General features: G+C 53.6%; 2 protein-coding genes across 8 annotated transcripts; one reads left to right on the forward strand and one right to left on the reverse strand.

The window, feature by feature from the left end:
• The first annotated feature begins 446 nt into the window (after positions 1-446).
• Cnot3 (CCR4-NOT transcription complex subunit 3) lies at positions 447-16157 on the forward strand. 7 transcript variants are annotated; one of them, XM_006996029.4, is made up of 18 exons: positions 447-803; positions 6017-6091; positions 6193-6260; positions 6483-6557; positions 6699-6788; positions 7009-7137; positions 7234-7329; positions 8318-8540; positions 8632-8765; positions 9299-9355; positions 10727-11111; positions 11189-11312; positions 12085-12283; positions 13101-13200; positions 13299-13497; positions 13672-13804; positions 14391-14516; positions 15786-16157. In XM_006996029.4, exons 2-18 carry the CDS (start codon positions 6067-6069, stop codon positions 15882-15884), a joined length of 2262 nt encoding a protein of 753 aa, XP_006996091.2. In that variant the 5' UTR covers positions 447-803; positions 6017-6066; the 3' UTR covers positions 15885-16157. The 7 variants fall into 7 exon arrangements, with proteins under 7 accessions (XP_006996091.2, XP_006996092.2, XP_076424515.1 ...); XM_006996030.4 differs by having other exon boundaries at positions 449-803; positions 8321-8540; XM_076568400.1 differs by having other exon boundaries at positions 470-803; positions 6014-6091; positions 8321-8540.
• On the reverse strand, positions 16115-20191 carry Leng1 (leukocyte receptor cluster member 1). Its single transcript, XM_042269795.2, has 4 exons — positions 19972-20191; positions 18141-18314; positions 17245-17495; positions 16115-16414 (listed from the first exon to the last, which is right to left on the reverse strand). The coding sequence occupies exons 1-4, from the start codon at positions 20101-20103 to the stop codon at positions 16195-16197; spliced, it is 777 nt and encodes a 258-aa protein (XP_042125729.1). The 5' UTR covers positions 20104-20191; the 3' UTR covers positions 16115-16194.
• Between the last annotated feature and the right edge of the window lie 65 nt (positions 20192-20256).

The raw sequence follows: 20256 nt of genomic DNA on the forward strand, positions 1-20256 counted from the left end.
TCCATGCCTTCCGTCGTTTTCCCCTACCCACTTCCATGGCCAACCAATGAGTTCGGGGCGGAATATACCTTGCAACCAATTGCAGCTGCTTTCAAACTTGACGGACGACTTCCCGCCCCTCAGCCTGACTCCTCCCCGCAGCCAATTGATTTAGGAGAAGGGGGCGGACACATCCAATCAGCACGACACAGGCCTCCTGATTGACATCCAGGCCCTCGCGCTGGCGTGTTGTGCTCTGAGGCGGGGAGGAGGAGGAGGAGCCGGGAAGGAAAACCTGAGCCAATCCAAGCAAGCTGAGCGGGAGGCCAATCGAACGCCGCGCCCTGCAGGGATCAGCCAATCCTAGGGAGGGGGCCGGCCGTATCCTCCCCAGGAGCCAATGGGACGCGCCTGACGGCGCAGAGCGACGTGCTGCGGGAGCAATGACGGACCTATATTCGGGGCTCGGGGGCGGGCCGGCGCCAGAGACGAGAAGAGAGGAGGGGAGGCCTCCTCCGCCGCCGCCATCTTGGACCGGGCCCGTTCAGCTTCCGTGGAGCCGTCGGCAGCCGCCGCCGGGCCTTCCCTTGAGCCCCGAATCCCCTACTCGGTCGTCTAGAACAACCCCGGGCCCACTTCCTCTATCAACAACCCAACCCCACTTCCGGCTCTTGCGCCCTCTTATCGCGATAGCGCCCGGGCTTGGGGCGCGAGGAAAGAGGAAAAAAAAAAAAAAAAAAAAAGGCGGCTGGCGGGCGCTCGCCTCCGTCTCCCCCTCCTCGCCTGTCGCGATACGCTCCGCAGCGGCGGCGCCAGCTCCTGCGGTGAGAGCGTCAGGCTCGACTGGGCCGGACCCCTTCCCCTCTCCCCTCAGCGTCGTCGGCTGCCTTCCCGCCCCGCGACCCCTCCGCCTGCCGCGACACGGCCTCCGCGCCCGCCGGGCCCTGGCCCTGCCCCGGCCGGCCGCGCGCTCGGGCCTGGCTTCGGCTCGGGCGGGCGGGGACCCTCCACTCTCAGCCCTCCCGCGCGTCCCGATTCCCGCGTGGCAGCGCTCCGGCCCCGGGTGCGAGGTGCCCGCCCTCCTCCGCGTCCTGCCTGCCGGGCTTGGAGCGATGGGCGCGCAGCGGGCCGGGGCTTTCTGCGGTGGGTGTTGGGGGGCACTCCTGCAGCCATGCCCTCCCCGGGAGCTCCCTTTGGGAGCGTGGCCTCTGCACCCGAGAGCTCCAGCTTGTTGGTGTCTTGATAGGGGGAAGCCTCTTTGGAAGAGATGGATCTGGTGGAGGAAAAGTCCCCAAGACCCGAGGGTGCAGCTCCCGTTGTGAGTTGGAGCCTAAGCCAAAGTTTCCACCTTGTCCTCACAGCTCTGGCAGTCAAGTCTCCTAGATGTCCCATTCCACCAGTCTTCTTTTAAGGAAGCATGGCTTTTTTTTTCTTTAAACACTCCCTCCCCAGACCTTGGATTCAGGACTGTCCACCCTATTGCTCACTTCCTGGCTTCAGGAGGTCTTTTACATCTTTGAGGTAGGGGTATCAGTGGCCTCTAGCTTTGGGGATGCAAGCTCCACCAAGGTGCAAGCTGTCTGCCTCCGTGGATGTGGCTTCCTAGTGATGTCAAGTCTGCCGGTATTGCTGTGTGTGGTGGGAGCTGTTGAGCTCTCCTGGGTCCGTGTCGGTGGATTGTGAGCTCCCGGGCTCTGTTAGTGGTATGCTGCTGCTGTTAGGGGCAGTTAGAGCACCTCTTCTAAACAGCTGCATCTCCGTTCTGTGACTGTCATCCTCGGATTCGATCTCGGCCCTTTTGGCAAGGGTTTCCTCACTGTCTTCACCTTCTCCCCTCCATCGTATGGGTTGTCATCTCCCTGCACTTCCTTTCTTATTGACCCACCTGTGTGTGTGTAATCTCCCGTAATTGAAATCCACCGGGTGAAAGCATTGTGCCGGGCTAGAGTGGTCCTTCTCACCCAGCTGGTACCCCGTAGGCAAGCATTCCTCGCCTAGGTCTCCTGCTGCGTGTGCAAGGGGTGGCCTTTCTCCCTGCATTTGTGTTGTATTTGTGGGGTGGTGTCACCTGCAAGGTAAAGTTCCTTCCTTCTTTGGTTTTATCATCACCCTCCCTCCTGCATGTGAGATGACTACACCCTGGTGTACTCACTGTGAGGCTAGGTACTCTTGGGTGTGAGTACCCCCAGCTAGTGTGATTGACTCCTCTGTGGTTTTTCTGTGGGTCTAAAGTGAAGGTTCCTTGTGTGGTGTCTGGGACTTGGGAGAGAGACCACTGTGGTCACTTTGCTTGGGACTAAAGATTCTTAGGGATGACTTTTCACGGTGTAGGTTCCTCATCCCCTACCTTTGGTGTTGGGCCTCTCCAGGGGATACTTTATTCACCTAATAGAACCCCCATGTGGGGGTGCCAGGGTCCTCCACTGGGTTCAAGTTCCCCCTCCAGCGCTGCTTGCCACTGCTCCTGGCTTTAGTGTGAGCCCTCTAATCTGCAGGGTGCCCAGTGCTGTGCCCCAGGATGCCTGTGTGGCCACTCAACAGCACCAGCCTTCAGGATTAAGGCTGTGCCCTCCTTAGGTCTCGGTGTGACGATCTTGGAACCTGTGGTGAAAAGTTCTGAAGATTCCTGTTGTGAGTCCTGATTTGAGGATGTGCCCACATAACCTTGGACAGAGAGAGGAGCCTCCATCATGGGCCAAGAGGCCCAGCTTCCTCCATGCTGTCCAAACCCCATCCCATCTGTGTACATGTGTATGTTCTGTGTGAAGGTGCTTGCCTACCTCAAAAGGGCCCTGTGCTGATGGCCTCTTGAGAGGGTCTTGGAAAATGGGGTAGGCAGTCCTTGGTGGTGGCACCTCTGGTTTGAGGCTCCAGCACTGGCTTCCTTTCTGGCTTCTCAGGTGCGTGCACCCTCTTGGTGTGCAGCGGTTTTTGTTGTTGTTTGTTTTGTGGAGAGAAGGTGTTGCCTCCACTCTAGCTGAGAGAGCAGAAACTCCTGGGTGTGTGGGCCTTGTCCTGCTCTGTGGAGCAGCCTTTTGCCACTCAGATGCTGTCTTCACTTACACAGCTGTGCCCGCCCATCTTGATGGCTGAAGTATTACACCTGTTCTTTTTTTTTTTTTTTTTTTTTTATCATTACTTTTTAAAATTACTTTTATTCTATCCCTCCATGTAAGTGTGCTGTGCTGTACCTGAGAAGGCTATTGGTTCCCCTTGGAACTGGGGTTACAGGTAATTGTGAGCGGCTATGTGGGTGCTGGGAACTGAACCTGGACTGTGAGAGAGCAACAAGTGACATTTCCATCTGAGACGTCTCCAGCTCTTAATTTTTTTCTTATTTTATATATTTTTAAAGTTGATTTTCTGTATGTGCATGCATGCCAAGACAAATGTGGGGTTCAGAAAAAAACCTTTGAGAAGTTGATTCTTTGCTTTCACTATTTGGGACTCAGGTTGAATCCAGATCACCAGTACCTTTATCATAGCGAGTACCTCTATATACTCAGCCATCTCACAGGCCTTAATTATTTTTTATTGCTTTATTTGGTTGATTTTTTTTTTTTTTTTTTTTTTTTTGGGAGACACTTTCTCTCTATGTAGTCTGGGATGGCTTGCAACTCACTATGTAGACCAGGCTGACCTTCAGATCTGTCTGCCTCTGTCTCCCAAGGGTTGGGATTAAAGGCCAGCCCTGGCCCAACATTTCGTTTGTTTGTTTGTTTGGTGTGTATGTACTCTTTGGAATGTATACATGCCAGCACACATGTGAAAGATCGAGGACACCTTTTGAGAGTTGGGTCTCTTTCTGCGATGTGAATCCTGGAGATTGAACGTAGGTCGTCAGGCTTGGTTTATGCTGATCCTACTCACTGGCCCCTGTTTTTTTTTTTTTTTTTGACACCTTGTTTCTGGCTCCTTTAGGATTTCTGTCATTTTTTTGGTGCCATAGTACTGTATTCTCACTGTAAGGCATATCACCTCCCCCCTGTCCCAACCACATCACTGTGGAATTAGGGTAGGGCCTCGCCTCCTTAAGGTTGGAGTGCCTTGTCTGGGTTGCAGTGCCTGTCCAGAACCCTCCTGTAGGCTCTTGGGACAGAGTGGGTAGTGTAAGCTCTGTTTAACACTCCTCCCTTCCCTGGTGTAAAAGGGGGCTCTTCTGTGCTGATGGATGGTAGAGCCAAGACTCATTCCTGGTCAAGATCCTGAACACCTCTGCTGATCCCAGGCAAGATCCCTGGATCAGAGGTGCCTGTACTTCAGTCTCCTCAGTGGGGCTCTTTGCTGAGTCCTTTTGCTGGTTGTCTCGTCTTGCTGAAGATTCCTGGTGTGTGGTGTGTCAGCCAATCCTCAGAGGAGAGTGCTGCTCTTTTTTTTTTTTTTTTAAATAGGTCCTTTATTTAAGTTCCTAGAGCCTCAGGTGCTACCCATACCTACCTCCCCACAGAGTGAGACTCTGTAGAGTTAATTTTGAAAATTCCTTTCAGAAGAGGTGCCAACTCCATCGTCTCTGGGCCTCTTTTTCTAAATCCTGCTCCAAAATTCAGTGTCCATGCAGTGGTTGCTAGTCACCTGTGATTAGTGGAAATGGGAAAAACTGAGCCAGGAATGGCAGCGCACTCCTCTAACCCCAGCATTTGGGGGGTCAGGGCAGGAATGTGGGTTCAAAGCCAGCCTGAGCTGTATTCTAAGAGCCTGTTCTTGGAAAGGGTACGATCCTGTTTTTCTGTTGCACTGGTTGTAGTACATTAGGCTGACAGTGTGCTTTGAAACATTCCCCACATTGCATCTTCTGTTAAAAAACTCTCTGGGTATTCCTTTCCTTGTTAGTAAGGACCCTCATAGCTGCCTGCCAGGTTGAAACTCTTGGTCCTGGGAGTAGGGCTGTTTCTGCTAAGAGCTACTTTGGGGCACCCCTGTCCTGTATAGTTTTCAGAGCCTTGCTTTTTAGTATACCCCTAGGGAGACTGCTTCTGCTGGCGGCTCAGAAATCCTCTTCCCATGTCCCTCCCTCTCCAGGTTGCCCTGTTTCAGAGTCAAGTTTTGTTGTGTGGACTTCTTTGGCTATAACCCTCCCCTCCTCAGTCCTTCGTCCTCGGGCCCCTCTGAGTTAAGTTCACCTTTCTTCAGAATAAAAGTAGGTGCCCCTCTGTTCGTTTTGGTTTCTGCCCTGATGGGTTCATGTTTCTGAGTCTAAATTGCCAGTCTATCTGATAGGGAATTCCTCTCTCACAGCTAAGGTACCTTTTACTCTCTTATCTTGGCAAGATTTCTATCTTCTCCCAGCCCTCTTGAGGTGCTGCTTCCTGCTCCCAAGTTTCTATAACCGTTTTTAGTTTCAAGCTCTTCTGGTCAGGAGCATTATCTGTGTGGGCTCCAGGATTCTACTGTGAAGTAAATTTCTTGTTTGACATCCTGCCCTGTCCTGTATGAGCGGGTCCAGGTCTTCATAGCTACAGAAGTCCCCTATCACTCTTGCCCTTCAGTTCACACCTGTATACACAGCATCTCATCTTTCCAGGAGCCGCCAGCCTCATGTATTTCCTGACTTGTCTGGAGTGGCCTCTCCCAGTCACCTCTGCTCCCAACCCCTGTTTAGAATCCTCATTTCTAGGGCTCATGCCTGCACCCCAGCACTCCACTCTGTGCTGCATGTGCTGTAGTGTCATCTAGAGAACAGATACTCTGTACTCTGGAAATTTTTTGCTTCCAAAGTAAGAGGCCCACAAATAAGATACAGCAGTCTTTGTTTCAACAGTTTCCCAGAATCCAGTCTGCCCGTCTCTGTGCTGGGCAACTGAAGGAATTTAAAAGCAGGTCAGATCTCCCTTATCAGATAGGAAATGCAGCTGGGGATGTAGCTAGATGAAAGAATGCTTGCATGTGCAAGGCCCTGAGTTGTATCATCAGGTAGGGAAGAGGGCAAGTAACTGTTTCTTCCCTCTACCATCCTGCCTACCCCGTGACTCCCACCACGTCTCTGCGTTTGGACTAGCCAAGGAATAGATGTTAAGTCCTACCCAATTTTCCCCAGCAGCGTCCATTTCCAAGAGAGTATGAAGAGAGTTCGTCTGTAGGGCAGGGAAGATGGCGGACAAGCGCAAACTCCAAGGTAATAGACTGTAAATGTGGCCACATGCCCTCTCTTCTGGGAGCTTGTCTTTGGATATTTGCTGCCTTGGCAGGATCCTAATAGTCTTCCTCCCTGGCCAGGTGAGATTGATCGCTGCCTCAAGAAGGTGTCCGAAGGTGTGGAGCAGTTTGAAGATATTTGGCAAAAGGTACACGGCCTAGGAACCTCAAAATCTGGGTCTGTGGGGAGGAGAACCAAGAAGTTCAGAGTCTCAGGGTGTTGACCAGGGAATCGTCTCTAAGATCGACTGTGGGGAGGGGGTCCTAGATGTCCCAGCCCCAGCCGAGGAAGAAAGAGACTGGACCTTTTCTGCTATGGCGAGTTCTGGGCAGCCACCCTCACATTGACTGCTGAATTCTTCATCCCTCAGCTCCACAATGCAGCCAACGCGAACCAGAAAGAAAAGTATGAGGCTGACCTAAAGAAGGAGATTAAGAAGCTACAAGTGAGGGGGCTGGGGCTGGACTCTTGTGTCCTGTGGGAGGAGGGTTGGGGAGAGTGGACTGCTGGGTCCCAGGGAGAAGAGGTCACTAAGGGCCCCAGTTCCTAGGCTGCAGCCTGATTTTCTTGCTGGATCTCCCTTCAGCGGCTGAGGGACCAGATCAAGACATGGGTGGCATCCAACGAGATCAAGGACAAAAGGCAGCTTATCGAAAACCGCAAGCTCATTGAAACGGTAGGACACCAGAGCCTGGGGCTCTGTGGGGTGGTGAAATGATCAGGTTCCTGGGACCCCAGAAGGCAGAAGTGGAGCAGCAGCTCCAAACTCCTGAGAAGAGTAATGTCTCCACAGCCAAGGGAAGGGCAGAGAGGTCTCCAGGCTGTCTGTAGCATTGCTAGGCCTTACAGCTCCTGTCCCACCTTTGTGAGCTCTCCACCAACCTTACTCTCCACAGCAAATGGAACGGTTCAAAGTCGTGGAACGAGAGACCAAAACCAAAGCTTATAGCAAGGAGGGCCTGGGTCTGGCTCAGAAGGTGGACCCTGCCCAGAAGGAGAAGGAAGAGGTTGGCCAGTGGCTCACGGTGAGTTGGGACAGAGAAAGAAGTGAGCACATGGGCCCAGACTTAAGTGTATATCAGGGACTCGAGGACAAACCCTCTTCCCTTCTCTTCCCCCAGAACACCATTGACACCCTAAATATGCAGGTGGACCAGTTTGAGAGTGAGGTGGAGTCACTGTCGGTACAGACACGCAAGAAGAAGGGCGACAAGGATGTGAGTGGGGGGAGAACCATCACCTATGGGGTAGGGGTGGGTGTGGCTTGTGCACAGGAAGCCTCTGGAGGCTTGTGGGAGTCTAGTTCTGGGTGTCTAAAGTACACCTGGTGTAGAGATGGAGAAGCAGGACGAGGCAGCCTAGCTGGCTGAGTGGGGTAGGGAGGAGGTAAGATAGGATCCTGGGATATTGGCTAGGGTTAGTTTGGGTGAAGAGAGACTTAGGTTCAGCTGGGACTCCAAGTAAGTGAGACATGAAGGGACAGCCAGATTGGGAAGGTACACAGCACTCCAAAGATACCAGGTTCTCAGAAGCGGGTGATGTGTGTCCCTGAGAAACCAATGGCTATGGGATGCTCGGGAAAGGATGGTTTGAACCAAAGCCGTATGTTAGGGTCCTGGATCCTACACCTTTAGGGTTGTAGGGTGTGAATTCAAGGGGATGTCTGCTTAATGGTGTCACCAGAGAAGGAAGCTGGGGTAGGATGGAAAGTGAGAGGTGGTATATCATGATTGGTGAGAGATTTGAAAACCAGGGGTTGAGAGGGGAGAGGGTGAACTGGCACTAAGGTGTCAGGTGGTAAAGGGAACTGGAACTTTGGAGAGGAGCAGGAGCTCCCTGTGCAAGTTTCCTTCTCACAGCTCTGTCCTTAGTACTGTCATTACTGTCGCCACGAGAGGGGATGTGTATTCCAGGCAGAGGGCAGAACGGAGGGAGGCTGGGTGAGCACAGGCGTCACAGGTCTCTAGGGACCTCCAGAGCCCAAAGGGTTTGAGGAGGGAGAAGTGGGTCCCGAGATATCAGAAACCTCAGACTGGTCCTCACTGGGACAGGGGGTGGGCACACTCCTCACTGCCCCGTGCTGGGAGGGGCTGTAGTGGAGTTTTTGGGGTGCCCTGGGGACGGGGGACTGAGGACAGGTTCTGTGGGGGCAGGAGGGCTGGGCAGGTGCTCTGCAGCCCCTGAGCCTGGCCCTGGGCTCGCCAGCAGAAGCAGGACCGGATTGAGGGCTTGAAGCGGCACATCGAGAAGCACCGCTACCATGTGCGCATGCTGGAGACCATCCTGCGCATGCTGGACAATGACTCCATCCTGGTCGACGCCATCCGAAAGATCAAGGATGACGTGGAGTACTACGTTGACTCGTCCCAGGACCCCGACTTTGAAGAGAACGAATTCCTCTATGACGACCTGGACCTCGAGGACATTCGTGAGGCCCTGGGCTGACCTTCATGGCACAGAGGGTGAGGGCAGGAGGTGTGGCTGAGCCAGCTAAGCATGCTGCTCCCCTGCCCCCACAGCACAGGCGCTGGTCGCCACCTCCCCCCCCAGCCACAGCCACATGGAGGATGAGATCTTCAACCAGTCCAGCAGCACGCCCACCTCAACAACTTCCAGCTCTCCCATCCCACCCAGCCCAGCTAACTGCACTACGGTGAGGGTCTGGGTTCCCAAGAGGGTGGGCATAGAGAAATCAAAAGCCCGGTCTTGCCCTAGAGAGAGAGCAGCTGAGGAATTGCAATCTAGGCTTTTTGTGCTCCAAGGTCTTTCCTGGTATGGAATGGATATAAAGCCAAAAGATTGGCCCTGGGTTCCCACTCAGGTTTAGCATTCATGTGGGTTTTAGGTGGTGGTGGTGGCGTGCTACAGTGTGGGGTGCTGGAGGACCTGAGCAGCTGGGTATGTCCTCTCTGACAGGGATCCAGGGCTAAAGTCTGTAAGAGGTTCCTGAGTACTTCCCAGGGTGGGAGTGAGTGCTGGCTCTCAGAAGACAGTACTGAGGAGCTCAGATTTAGCTGTTTCCCAGTTTCAGGTGGATGTTGGAACAGCTCTGGGTCACAGGATGAGTCAGATGGGCCTGTGAGAAATTAAGAGCAGTAAGGGCCCTCCTGGGTCCTTTAAAGGATTGCCTTTTGTGTCGGGACCCTGGAAGTCACACAGTTCTGACTCTTACTTCCCATACCTCAGGAAAACTCTGAAGATGATAAGAAGAGAGGCCGCTCGACAGATAGTGAAGTCAGCCAGGTGGGTCCAGGTCTGAGTCTGATGGCTTGTCACTTGTTTATTCAGTGGTCCTTACAATCATTGAAGCTGCTGGGCTCTTGGAACGGTAGCATGCCAGAAACGGTGCCACCCTGAGGGCAGGCTGATGACTGGTGCTGTGGTTGAGGTGGCCTATGACTTGGCCTGCAGAAGAAGACCGAATGGTACTGTGGCAGCAGCAGATCACACAGAGGGGCTGTAGCAGAAAGCTTGGAAGTATGATGGGTGGGCCTGTTGGACTGAGGACCTGGTCTTTGTAGACCATCTCAGAAGGAACCAGACATGCCTGGGAAGTGATCGGAAGTCAGAATGCCTGTGTTGTGCTGACTGCAGGAAGCAGTCTCTGAGAGAGGAAGGAGTATGCGGCACTCCTCCAATTCCTCTGGCTCCTAGTGAATGAACTCTCTTAGCTCTGTCAACTTCTAAGACAGAACATACCTTAGGAAACAGGAATGTTGTGGCAGAAGGATCCCGAAGCCCCTCTGTGATGATAGAAGGAATAGTCCTAGGTGGGGGACCTCACTGGGCACAAGGGTTGAGAAACAGCAAGCGTAATGGAGAGAGAGACTGGGACAGGGACGCCTGGGAGTGGGCCCAGCTCTGCCACCTCACCAGGCACCCTGACTGTCAAGCATGATCCCAGGGGAAAAGAAAATGGCCAGTTCCCTTGGTACTTGGTAAGTGAGGTTCTTGTGGTGGTCAGAAATCCAGGAGGCAGTTCAGCATGGCAGCCTGGTTTCTGGAACTTGTCTGAGGTAGGGGTTCCCAGTCATTACACTGTGCACCACTGTATTTTACAGTCCTGTGACTGGCTGTAACAAACAGGCCTTTAGCTGACATTCAGAAGTATCCTGGCTGTCCCAGTTCCCTTACTTTTAAACATTTACACTGATCTAATTGAGGTGTTTGGGGGGGGAGTTAATTTTTGTTTAAAATTAAAGCATCTCACTGTGTAACCTTCACTGGCTTGAACTCGCCTAATAGACCAGGCTAATCTCAAACTTGGAGAGACCGGCTTCTCTCTGCCTCTCAAGTGCTAGGATCAAAGGCGGCGTGCACCTCCACTCCAGGTCTCAAATGGAGGGTATTTAAGAGTTTGCACTGGTCTCTGGTCTTAACGACCTAACCCCTGTCAGATTCGTGTGACGACAGGGGGCAGTGTCCACCAGGACTTGGACAGCTGAAGGGGCTGAAAAGAATAAATGGGTCTTAAACATGAGGACAGTTGAGTTCTGCTGGGTGCCCCGGAGGGTATGGACTGTTGTTGATAGCAGGTCAGAGACAGTGAGAGGGTGGTGGGTAGTGGACAGGCTGGCCTAGTACCTGACCAAGCTCTGTTCTTTTTTCCTGCAGTCTCCAGCCAAAAACGGCTCCAAGCCTGTCCACAGCAACCAGCACCCCCAGTCCCCAGCTGTGCCGCCCACCTACTCCTCTGGCCCCCCACCTGCCACTTCTGCCTTGAGCTCCGCCCCTGGCAACAATGGGGCCTCTACCCTAGCAGCACCTCCAAGTGCCCTGGGCCCCAAGGCCAGTCCGGCTCCCAGCCACAACTCGGGTACTCCTGCCCCCTATGCCCAGGCTGTGGCCCCACCCAATGCCAGCGGGCCCAGCGCTGCCCAGCCCCGGCCTCCCAGTGCCCAGCCGAGCGGCGGGGGAAGCGGTGGTGGCAGCGGAGGGAGCAGCAGCAGCAGCAGCAGTGGCACAGGCGCGGGGGCTGGCAAGCAGAACGGTGCCACCAGTAAGTGCGGCCAGCTGGGGGGACGGCGAGGGGGGCAGGGCTGGCAGCCTGGTGACACTTGCCCCTCTGCTCCCCAGGCTACAGTTCGGTTGTTGCAGACAGCCCTGCGGAGGTGGCTCTGAGCAGCAGTGGGGGCAGCAGTGCCAGCAGCCAAGCCCTGGGCCCCACTTCAGGCCCTCATAACCCAGCTCCCAGCACCTCGTGAGTAGTTCTGGAGTGGCAGGGTGTGCACAGGCTCTCCCGGCACCCTTGCTGCGGAGCTCCCAGTCCTGTCCCTGCTTCTTAGACCTGGGCCGGCTGTACATCAGTTCCCAGCTTTGTCCTCTTTTACTGATTTTTCCACTCTGGGTTCCAGACTGCTATCTCCCCGTTTCTGTTCTTTGCTCTGAGGTGGCCTGACTTCCATGGATGTGGGAGCTTTTCCCTTTCCAAGTGAAATGTCCTAGTCCCCCGTTTCTCCAACATGACGTCAGATTGCTCCCGCTGTTTCCAAACACATGCTGAATGAAAGATTGGCCACCTTGCCCCCGACATTACCAGCCCTAGTGAGATTGCACCATCTGCATCTGAGCAAGGTTACTTGTTCTGTGATAGGAACTTTATTCACTCTGCATCTGCCCCAGTGACTGCTCTAGAACTACCCTGTCCCCCATCTTTTAAGCTGTTAGGGGATCCTAAAAACCTGTATTCCTAACTCAGTACCTCCTGCTGTACTGAAGAGGGTCTCAGAGATTGCTCTCTTCTGCCCACCCCGGCTGTCTTGCCTTCAGCTGCCCGCTTTGGAGACCATTTTCTGTGTCCATCCTCCTTTAGGGACCTTAATCTCCTTCATTCTTTTTTTTTTTTTTAAAACATTTTTATTAAGAGATTTTTTTCTTTTGGAGTTGAGGATCAAACCTAGGGCCTTGCGCTTGCTAGGCAAGCCTCTACCACGGAGCTAAAGCCCCAACCCTCTCCTCCATTCCTTACCCAGGAAGGAACCCAGTACGGCAGCCCCAGCGGGGACTGGGAGTGTGGCTTCAGGCTCAGGGAACAACTCAGGGGGACCCAGCCTCTTGGTGCCACTGCCTGTGAATCCTCCCAGTTCTCCGACACCCAGCTTCAGTGAGGCCAAGGCAGCTGGCCCCCTGCTCAATGGTCCCCCGCAGTTCAGTACCACCCCGGAGATAAAGGTGAGCTCCTCAGATGTGGACCCTGAGCCCAACCTGGGACAGGAGATCCAGTGTGTCTCCTTTTCTAGGGAAGAAAAAGCATCGTAGATGTTCTCCTGAGTGGGTGATAGGGCTTTAGCATGGTTTTTAGGGGAGAAGAAACAAAATGACACCCTGTGGAGAGGCTCCTGTGGGTGGGGTGGGGGAAGAAGAGGATGAAGGAAGGACTAGGCCTTACTGGCTGTGACTAGTACAGAGTGAGTCCCTCCAAGAGATCTGGATGCAGGTCTGTGGGTGGGCTTTGGTAATGGAAGGGTTGTGCAGAGTGGGTAGAAGAGCCAGCCCTAAGCTCTTCACCAGGGAAAGCAGTGTGGGGGCTGCGGACCCAACCCACTGATGTTCCCAAGGAGACTGAATGCCCAAGGGATGGCCGACTTCCTTAAGCAGCAGCAGAGCCTGCAATCCTGCCAGCCACCTCCCTAAGATGCCATATTACTGTGGGCAGTCCAGTGGGCATTCCCCCAGCATGTGGTGTCTTTATGGAAGTGTGTGCTATGGCCTGTCCACCGTGTTTGTAGGGTATTTTTTCCTCTGGAATGTGTCATGGACCCTGAACAGAATTACACACTGGAGAGTCAGTGGACCATGTTCTGATGGTGACTTCAGATTTGCAGCTTCCTTATAGCCATGGTGTTTTAGCACAGTATGGGCAAATCTTGCAAATAGGGAACTAGCAACAGAAGAGTAGGCAGGGTGTACAGGTCCCGTCAGGCTTTGCATCTCTATGTAGTCCATTCTCTGCTCCAGGTCCTGAGGCTTGTCCCCTTTTTCCTTCCAGGCCCCTGAACCTCTGAGCTCTCTGAAATCCATGGCAGAACGGGCAGCTATCAGCTCTGGTATTGAGGACCCTGTGCCAACGTTACACCTAACAGAGCGAGGTGGTAGTCATGGAATGGTGGGGAGGGCAAAAGCCAAGGAGGAGGAACTGATCCCATCCTCATCATTGAGGGGCCTGGTGCCCCATCCCTCCCTACAGACATCATCCTGAGCAGCACATCAGCACCCCCCACCTCAGCCCAGCCAGCCCTGCAGCTGTCAGAGGTGAACATACCATTGTCACTGGGCGTGTGTCCCCTGGGGCCGGTGTCCCTCACCAAGGAGCAGCTTTACCAGCAAGCCATGGAAGAGGCCGCCTGGCACCACATGCCCCACCCCTCTGACTCTGAGCGCATTCGGTGAGGGCTGCAGGAAGGGGCTGGGGACCGGGTCCTGAGAGACTAGGTAGAGTACGCAGTGTTAAGGACTTGGCTTGGGCTCCCTATAGCAGGTTGAAGTTTATTCTAAACACCTCCCTGAGGACAGGGCAGGAACTGGAAGTCACCTGGCGCTAAATCCTCTCTGGTCCACAGGCAGTACCTCCCCCGGAACCCTTGCCCGACACCCCCCTACCACCACCAGATGCCACCCCCACACTCGGACACAGTGGAGTTCTACCAGCGCCTGTCAACTGAGACACTCTTCTTCATCTTCTACTATCTGGAGGTACAGCAGGGCCCCCGGGGCAGCCTCGGGCCCCCCAGCTCCGCCGCCACCGCTGCCATCCCCCCTCGGGCTGGAGGGGCGAGGTGGGTGTCCCACTGCGGCCACTGGGACCGCACCCCTCCCCATCCCAGGCCCCCTCAAATCAAACCTGTCCAGTCCCAAGGCATTCCACTTGCTCAGACTCAGGGAGAGGCTGCAGGGCCTAGGCCGTATCCACTCCACTGCCAAGAGCTCTCTGCTCCCTTTAGTTTAGGATAGCCTCTGAAGGCCTCCCTAGAGACCGCTGATTGCAGTGAGTCAGCCCCTCCCCAGCTCCCTTGAGTTTTCTGCATAGTCTCCTCTCAGCTTTCATTATGCATTAGTTTCTTCTTTCTCGGAGCTTTTCTGAAAGCAATTCTCACCTCACCTCCTGTTTCATTTTCTTCTGACCATGGTATGTTTTGTGCTCCCAGCACTGTCTCCAAGTGGACTCTCCCCAGCTGGTCTGTTGTGGGGGCCCTGGTCCAGCCCTGATGCCCTGCCCTGTTCCCCTGCTCCCTACCCAATTTGGATGCCCCCTGATCTTCCTCTGCATTTTCTCTCCCAGGGAACCAAGGCACAGTATTTGGCAGCCAAGGCCCTAAAGAAGCAGTCCTGGCGATTCCACACCAAGTACATGATGTGGTTCCAGAGGCACGAGGAGCCCAAGACCATCACAGATGAGTTTGAGCAGGTGAGGGCCCCGCCCACCCTGGTCCCACTGGGGTATGGCTAGTGTCCCCAAGCCCAGTCCTGCTGGCCTTTGACCTTCAAGCACAGTCCCGTAGACTGACCAAACTGGCCTCCCACACTGTTCACCTGGCCTGGGATGCTATCCCTCTCCATTTATCCATATCTTGGTGCTTTAGGTCTGAGCCATTGTTACTTCTTCCAAAGAGAAACTTTCCTAGAGCTGCTAACTGCCTCCACCATGCAGCCCTGGGTACTTTAGTTGGGAGTGTGGTGTTTTCTAGTTGACATCTCCCAAACCTGACCTCGGTGACCCCTTCTTCATTTCCTGGCAACCAGCAGAGCAGGAGGGACTTGAGTGTACTTGGAAGGAAGTCTGTTTAGGCAGCCAATTGGAAACTCCACTCTCCCTAAATTCCCCAAAGCTGGCTGGTAGGGGTTTAAGCCTAGCTCTTGCTGGCTGACATTGGGCAGGTCGATAGAACCTCTCTTGGTTTGATTCTCTGTCTGTACAAATGGGAGTTCACAGTGCCCATCTCATGCAGTTGTTACAAGGATTAAATGAGTTAATAACATGTAAGTACTAATGGTGCCTGCTATACAGTGAGCGTCACGGATTTCTGTTCTTCCTGTAGTTGCTGTCAGGTGGTGTGTTCCACGGTGGCTTTCCCTGTGCACAATTTCCCTACCTACACTTCCAGGTGCCAAGCTGGCCCTCATGGTCCCATTCTCACAGAACTCTGTCCATCCATCCCCTCCACTCTTCCAGACCACTGTGAAGCATTTCAGACGCTTGACCCAGCTTCTTTCTTCCTGTATCCTACCAACTTTGACTTCAGGCTTCCTGTCTCACCTTGGTTTGGTCCTCGACATTAATGCGTCTCAGGGCACTGAAGTCACTCAGAATCTCAGTTACAATGAAGTGTGTGTCCCTGCAGAGCACTTGGATATAGATGCGGCATCTGTTGGATGTAGGTCACCTGTCGGTCAGCATTCCCCGCTGTCTGAACATAAGCCGAGGCCTCGTGACTGTTCACATTTAGCCAAGGTCCTCCATAGTAGAGAAAGCCTCCAGGTCCACCTGGGGCCTGGCTCTCTGCGTCTCCCTCCTCCACTCTAAAGGCATCAAGGTTGGAGTGTGACAGGGTGTCAGCATGTAGGACAGATCAGCCTGGCACCTCCATGTCCCTGACAACTGCTTCTGTGTCCGTCTGCCTGGCCCAGATCAGCCTCCCTCCTCGTCCACTCACTGACCACCTTCTTCCCCGGCCAGGGCACCTACATCTACTTTGACTACGAGAAGTGGGGCCAGCGGAAGAAGGAAGGCTTCACCTTTGAGTACCGCTACCTGGAGGACCGGGACCTCCAGTGACACCGGCCCCCTCTACCTGACCCCTCCCCCGCATGCTGATCCCCCTGCCCAGGTGAGGGCCCTGCCCTGGAAGACTGGGGGAGGCCCAAGGCCATGAGGCACCCTCCCCCCCAGGAAGCAGGGAAAGGGCAGGGAGGCTTTCTCCTCCTCTCTGCCCTACCCTGGGGGCCTGGGGGCGAGGGCTGCCCCTTCCTCCCCTCCCCAGTGAGGGACATTTTTTGGTAAACCTATTTTCATTTTGGAAAATATTTATGAATAAATAGTTTTATATGACGGCTGGCAGCTGCAGCCTCTCCTATCCCCCCAGGAGTCAGTGGGCAGGAGTGGGGTTCTGCTGGCGGGGGCGCCGGGCCAGCTGGGGGTTGAACTGGGAGTTGTACCGCCGCCTCCTTTCATCCATCTCTTCCACTTCTTCCTGGCCTTGCTGGGATGCTCGGCCTTGTACCCGGGCCAGCAGGGCCTCTGCTCGAGCCCTCTCAGCTGCTTCCCGCTGAAGACGCTCAGTGCGGAGCTGTTGTAGGGAAGGTGGCCTGCACGGGGGAGAGCAAAAGAGCAGAACGCTTGAGAGAAGCCACCTGGTTCTGGGCCATATGAGCAAGTCCTCCTCATGGTTCTAGGATCAGATGCCCCTCCAGATCAAGAAAACACATTGAGCAGTATCCTGGGCCCCCTGTACCATTTTCAAATAAAAAGAGGTTACCCTTGAGTACCCCTTCTCCAGTTGATAGAATCTAGCATCTTACAGACAGAAACCTGCTTTTATTCTCTAATCCCAGTGATTTTAAAGATCTGTTTCTCTGTGTAGCCCTGGCTTATAGACCAGGCTGGCCTCGAACTCAGAGGTCTACCTGTCTGCTTCCCAAGTGCTGGGATTAAAGGCACCAGGTGGTAAGTTGTATCTATATATCTGTACTGAATTAGAAATGAAAACTGAGCACACAACCTTTGATCCTAGCATTTGGGAGGCAGAGGCCAACTACATAGTGAGACCCTGTCTCAAAGAAAACTGAAGGCTGGAGAGAGTTCAGTGCGTAAGCGCTCTGACTCCTCAGAAGACCAGGGTTTGGTCCCCAGCACTGTATAGTGACACAGTTTCAGGGGATCCAATGCCTTCCAGTCTCTAAGGGCACCAGCACATATGTGGTGCACACACAGACAAACATGGCAAGATACCCTTGCACATTAAAACTGAGAAGTCCTGCACATAAACATAGCCTTAGCCATATGGTGTAGCTAGAGGAGATACTGTTCTTAAAATCCTAAAATAAGTCTGTCTCCACAGAAGTCTCTAGACCATATACTAAGAACCATTTCACCCCAACTCTGCTGCTGAGCCCTTTTGTGATACCCGGGCTCTTACTCTCGGGGCCGTTGTTTCTGAGGCCGCTCCTCTCTAGAAGGCCGGCTTTCACTGCTGTGCCTTTTCTTTCCCAGGTGTTTCTGCATCTCCCTCAAGGGGTCCAACCGGTTCTTGATCTTCTCGTCTGGGCTTGGGCCTGGAGGGCAGCCCCCTTCCCTTGGGGGGAGCTGGTACCAAGGAGGTTGAGTTTGGGCCTCTGCTGCACTCTGGCCCAAGTACGTTAGGATGCCTAGTGCTTTCTCTTGCCTCTCCTGTTGGAGCAAGAAAACAGAATAGTCTTTTCAGTCCTTCTGGAAGCCCTAGATATAGGAGTCCCCGGAGAGGAAGGGTAGTCATTCAGCAAGGGAAATCACAGACCACGGAGCAGCTATGCAAAGTGCCAAGGGCTAATCTGCAGTAATGGGGGGATGGGAAAAGCTCCATGAGTTCAAAATTGGGCACCTTTGGGAGAAGTCTAAGGAAAAACCTGCAGAAAAGCAAAGCAGAGGAGTGATTTCAGTGGGATCCCGCACCTTCAGAGTTGGATGGGAGGCACTGTACAGTTCACAGCTTGAGAAGCACAAGTGCCATCTGGAGGTGCATGCCTATGACCCCAGCACTCAGGAGGCTAAAGCAGGGGGTTGTGAACTGGAGGGCACCCTGGTCTGTGTAGTTGAGGTCTCACCTCAAAATAAAAGTCTCATAAAATAAGGTTAACATCAGACACAGCTTAAGTGTTCTACGGCAGTAACCAAATTGTTAGGTGCTGCCTTTCAGTCACATTCAAAATTTTCTGTGTGCTCATCTGTCACCATATCCTAATAGTGGTTAGTCACAGCTAATTGTGTGTGTCATCCCCCCCCCCCACACACACACACACACACATCCCCAATTCCACCAACAGGAGGCCAGCTTACCTTCTCCTGTCGCTTCTCTTCCTCATGTTCTTTATTGCCTCTGGGCACTCCTTTCCCTTCTTCTAGCAACTCCTTAAACAGGTCCACAGGCCCAGAACTTGGATCTCCTGCATCTGCTGCTTCCAGCTCAGGCAGTGAGTGCCTGGCTTTCTTCCGTAGGAATTCTGTGCGAGCCTGTGAAGAAGTTATAGGCAGGACTTTCAGAACCTAGAAGCGCTGGGGGTTACAAGAAAGGGCCGTGGGCTGGCTAGTGGTGGTGTGTGCCTCAAATCCCAGCATTCAGGAGGCAGAGGAAGGAGGATCTCTGGAGTAAGAGGCCAGTCTGGTCTGTGGAGAGTTCCAGGTCAGTCAGGGCTACACAGAGAAACCCTATCTCGAAGAAAACCTTAAAAGGGGGGCGAGGGCATGGAAGTCTGGGAGCCAGAAAAGAATGACACCATTTGTAATTTAGAGTGCAGCGTGGATGTTTTTATTTAAACAGTAAACTGTACTGTCAGGAATTGCTGGGAGATCTCCAGCCTAAAACAAGGCTTCCCAGCCTGTAGTAATGTAAGAAAAACAGCTATCAAAAACCACTCCGCTCTGGGGTGGAGGTGGCTCGTTCAGCCATAGAGCCTCTGCTTAGTGTACACTCAGCACACGCATGCGCAACCCCCCAAATGTAGCTTATTAGGCAGCCAAACACTGATTTCTGGACAAAGGAGCTGAATCCCAGGTGTCGCTCCAGGTCACTATTCTCCATGTTCTCAATTAGGATTGTCTCCAGTTCACAATTCTCCCCTCTGCAGCCTCAGGATCTGGGATTACAAACTTGACCAAATTGGGCTACTTAGGTGTCGTAGTCCGCCCCCCCTCCACCCTCCCCAAACAGGGTTTCTCTGTGTAGCTTTGGAGCCTGTCCTGGAGCTCACTCTGTAGACCAGGCTGGCCTCGAACTCACAGAGATCCGCCTGCCTCTGCCTCCTGCGTGCTGGGATTAAAGGCGTGAGCCAACACCGCTCGACCACTTTTGAATTTATCTTTTTTTTTTTTTTTTTTTTTTGGTTTTTCGAGACAGGATTTCTCTGTAGTTTTGCGCCTTTCCTGGAACTCACTTGGTAGTCCAGGCTGGCCTCGAACTCACAGAGATCCGCCTGGCTCTGCCTCCCGAGTGCTGGGGTTAAAGGCGTGCGCCACCACCGCCCGGCCCACTTTTGAAATTTTAAAAATCCACACTACTTCATGATCAGATTGGCTAAGGGACTTAAGTGTAAGCCAAAATGATTGAGTAATTATTAAAGCCTGTGCATGTGTGTGTGGTCTTCAATCCCAGTATTCAGGAGGCAGAGGCAGGGGATCTCAGAGCTCGAGACCAGCCTGGTCTACATAGCCAGTTCCAAGATAGTCAAAGCTACAAAGACCGTTTCAAAGAAAGCCTCTGGGTGTGTTTGGGAGAGCAATGATGGAGAACGAACGCGTCCAGCCGAGTGGACTCCAGCCTGTCCGCCCTTTACCCTTCTCGTTGAAGCCGCTGCACTCCGTGCCCACCTCTAAGGACTCAAAGTTGTTCTAAGAGGGATTTCTCAAGTCTCGTGCTCCGTAGGAGGGAGCATACGTAAGTGGGTGCTCAGTAATTAACTTGTGCGGACGATCTATAAAGTAATCACAGTATCTGTACAACTCTTCCTATGTGCTAGTCTCTGGTCACTCCGGCTACACCAGTGGGGGAATCTAGGAAGGTTTCCTCAAAGTTAGCAAAGGATTTGCAGAGAAACATCGCCAAACACCGACCCGCGCCTCACACCGAGTGACGGGCAGGCCCACTGTGCTTCCGGGCCAGCCCCAGGCTTACCTCTTGCTGAGCGAGCAGCACCCTCCGCTCACGTTCCTTCTCCTCCTCCCGGGCCCGGGCCTCATCGCGCCGCACGCGGGCGACATTGTCCTTGTTTCGGACGTGCCAGCTCTTCTTGGGCAAGATATTCATGGCTCCGTAGCCGACCTCCGACCATCAGGCCCACTCTCAAACACTTCCGATTGGCGCGAGGATGTCACCGCCCCATGGTCCCACCCTCGCCTGCGCATTGGTTCTGGGCCAATTGTCACGCCCCCTCATGGCCTCGTTTAGAGGTGATTGGCT

This window comes from Peromyscus maniculatus, chromosome 1 (assembly GCF_049852395.1).
Source record: "Peromyscus maniculatus bairdii isolate BWxNUB_F1_BW_parent chromosome 1, HU_Pman_BW_mat_3.1, whole genome shotgun sequence".
Classification (NCBI taxonomy): domain Eukaryota; kingdom Metazoa; phylum Chordata; class Mammalia; order Rodentia; family Cricetidae; genus Peromyscus; species Peromyscus maniculatus.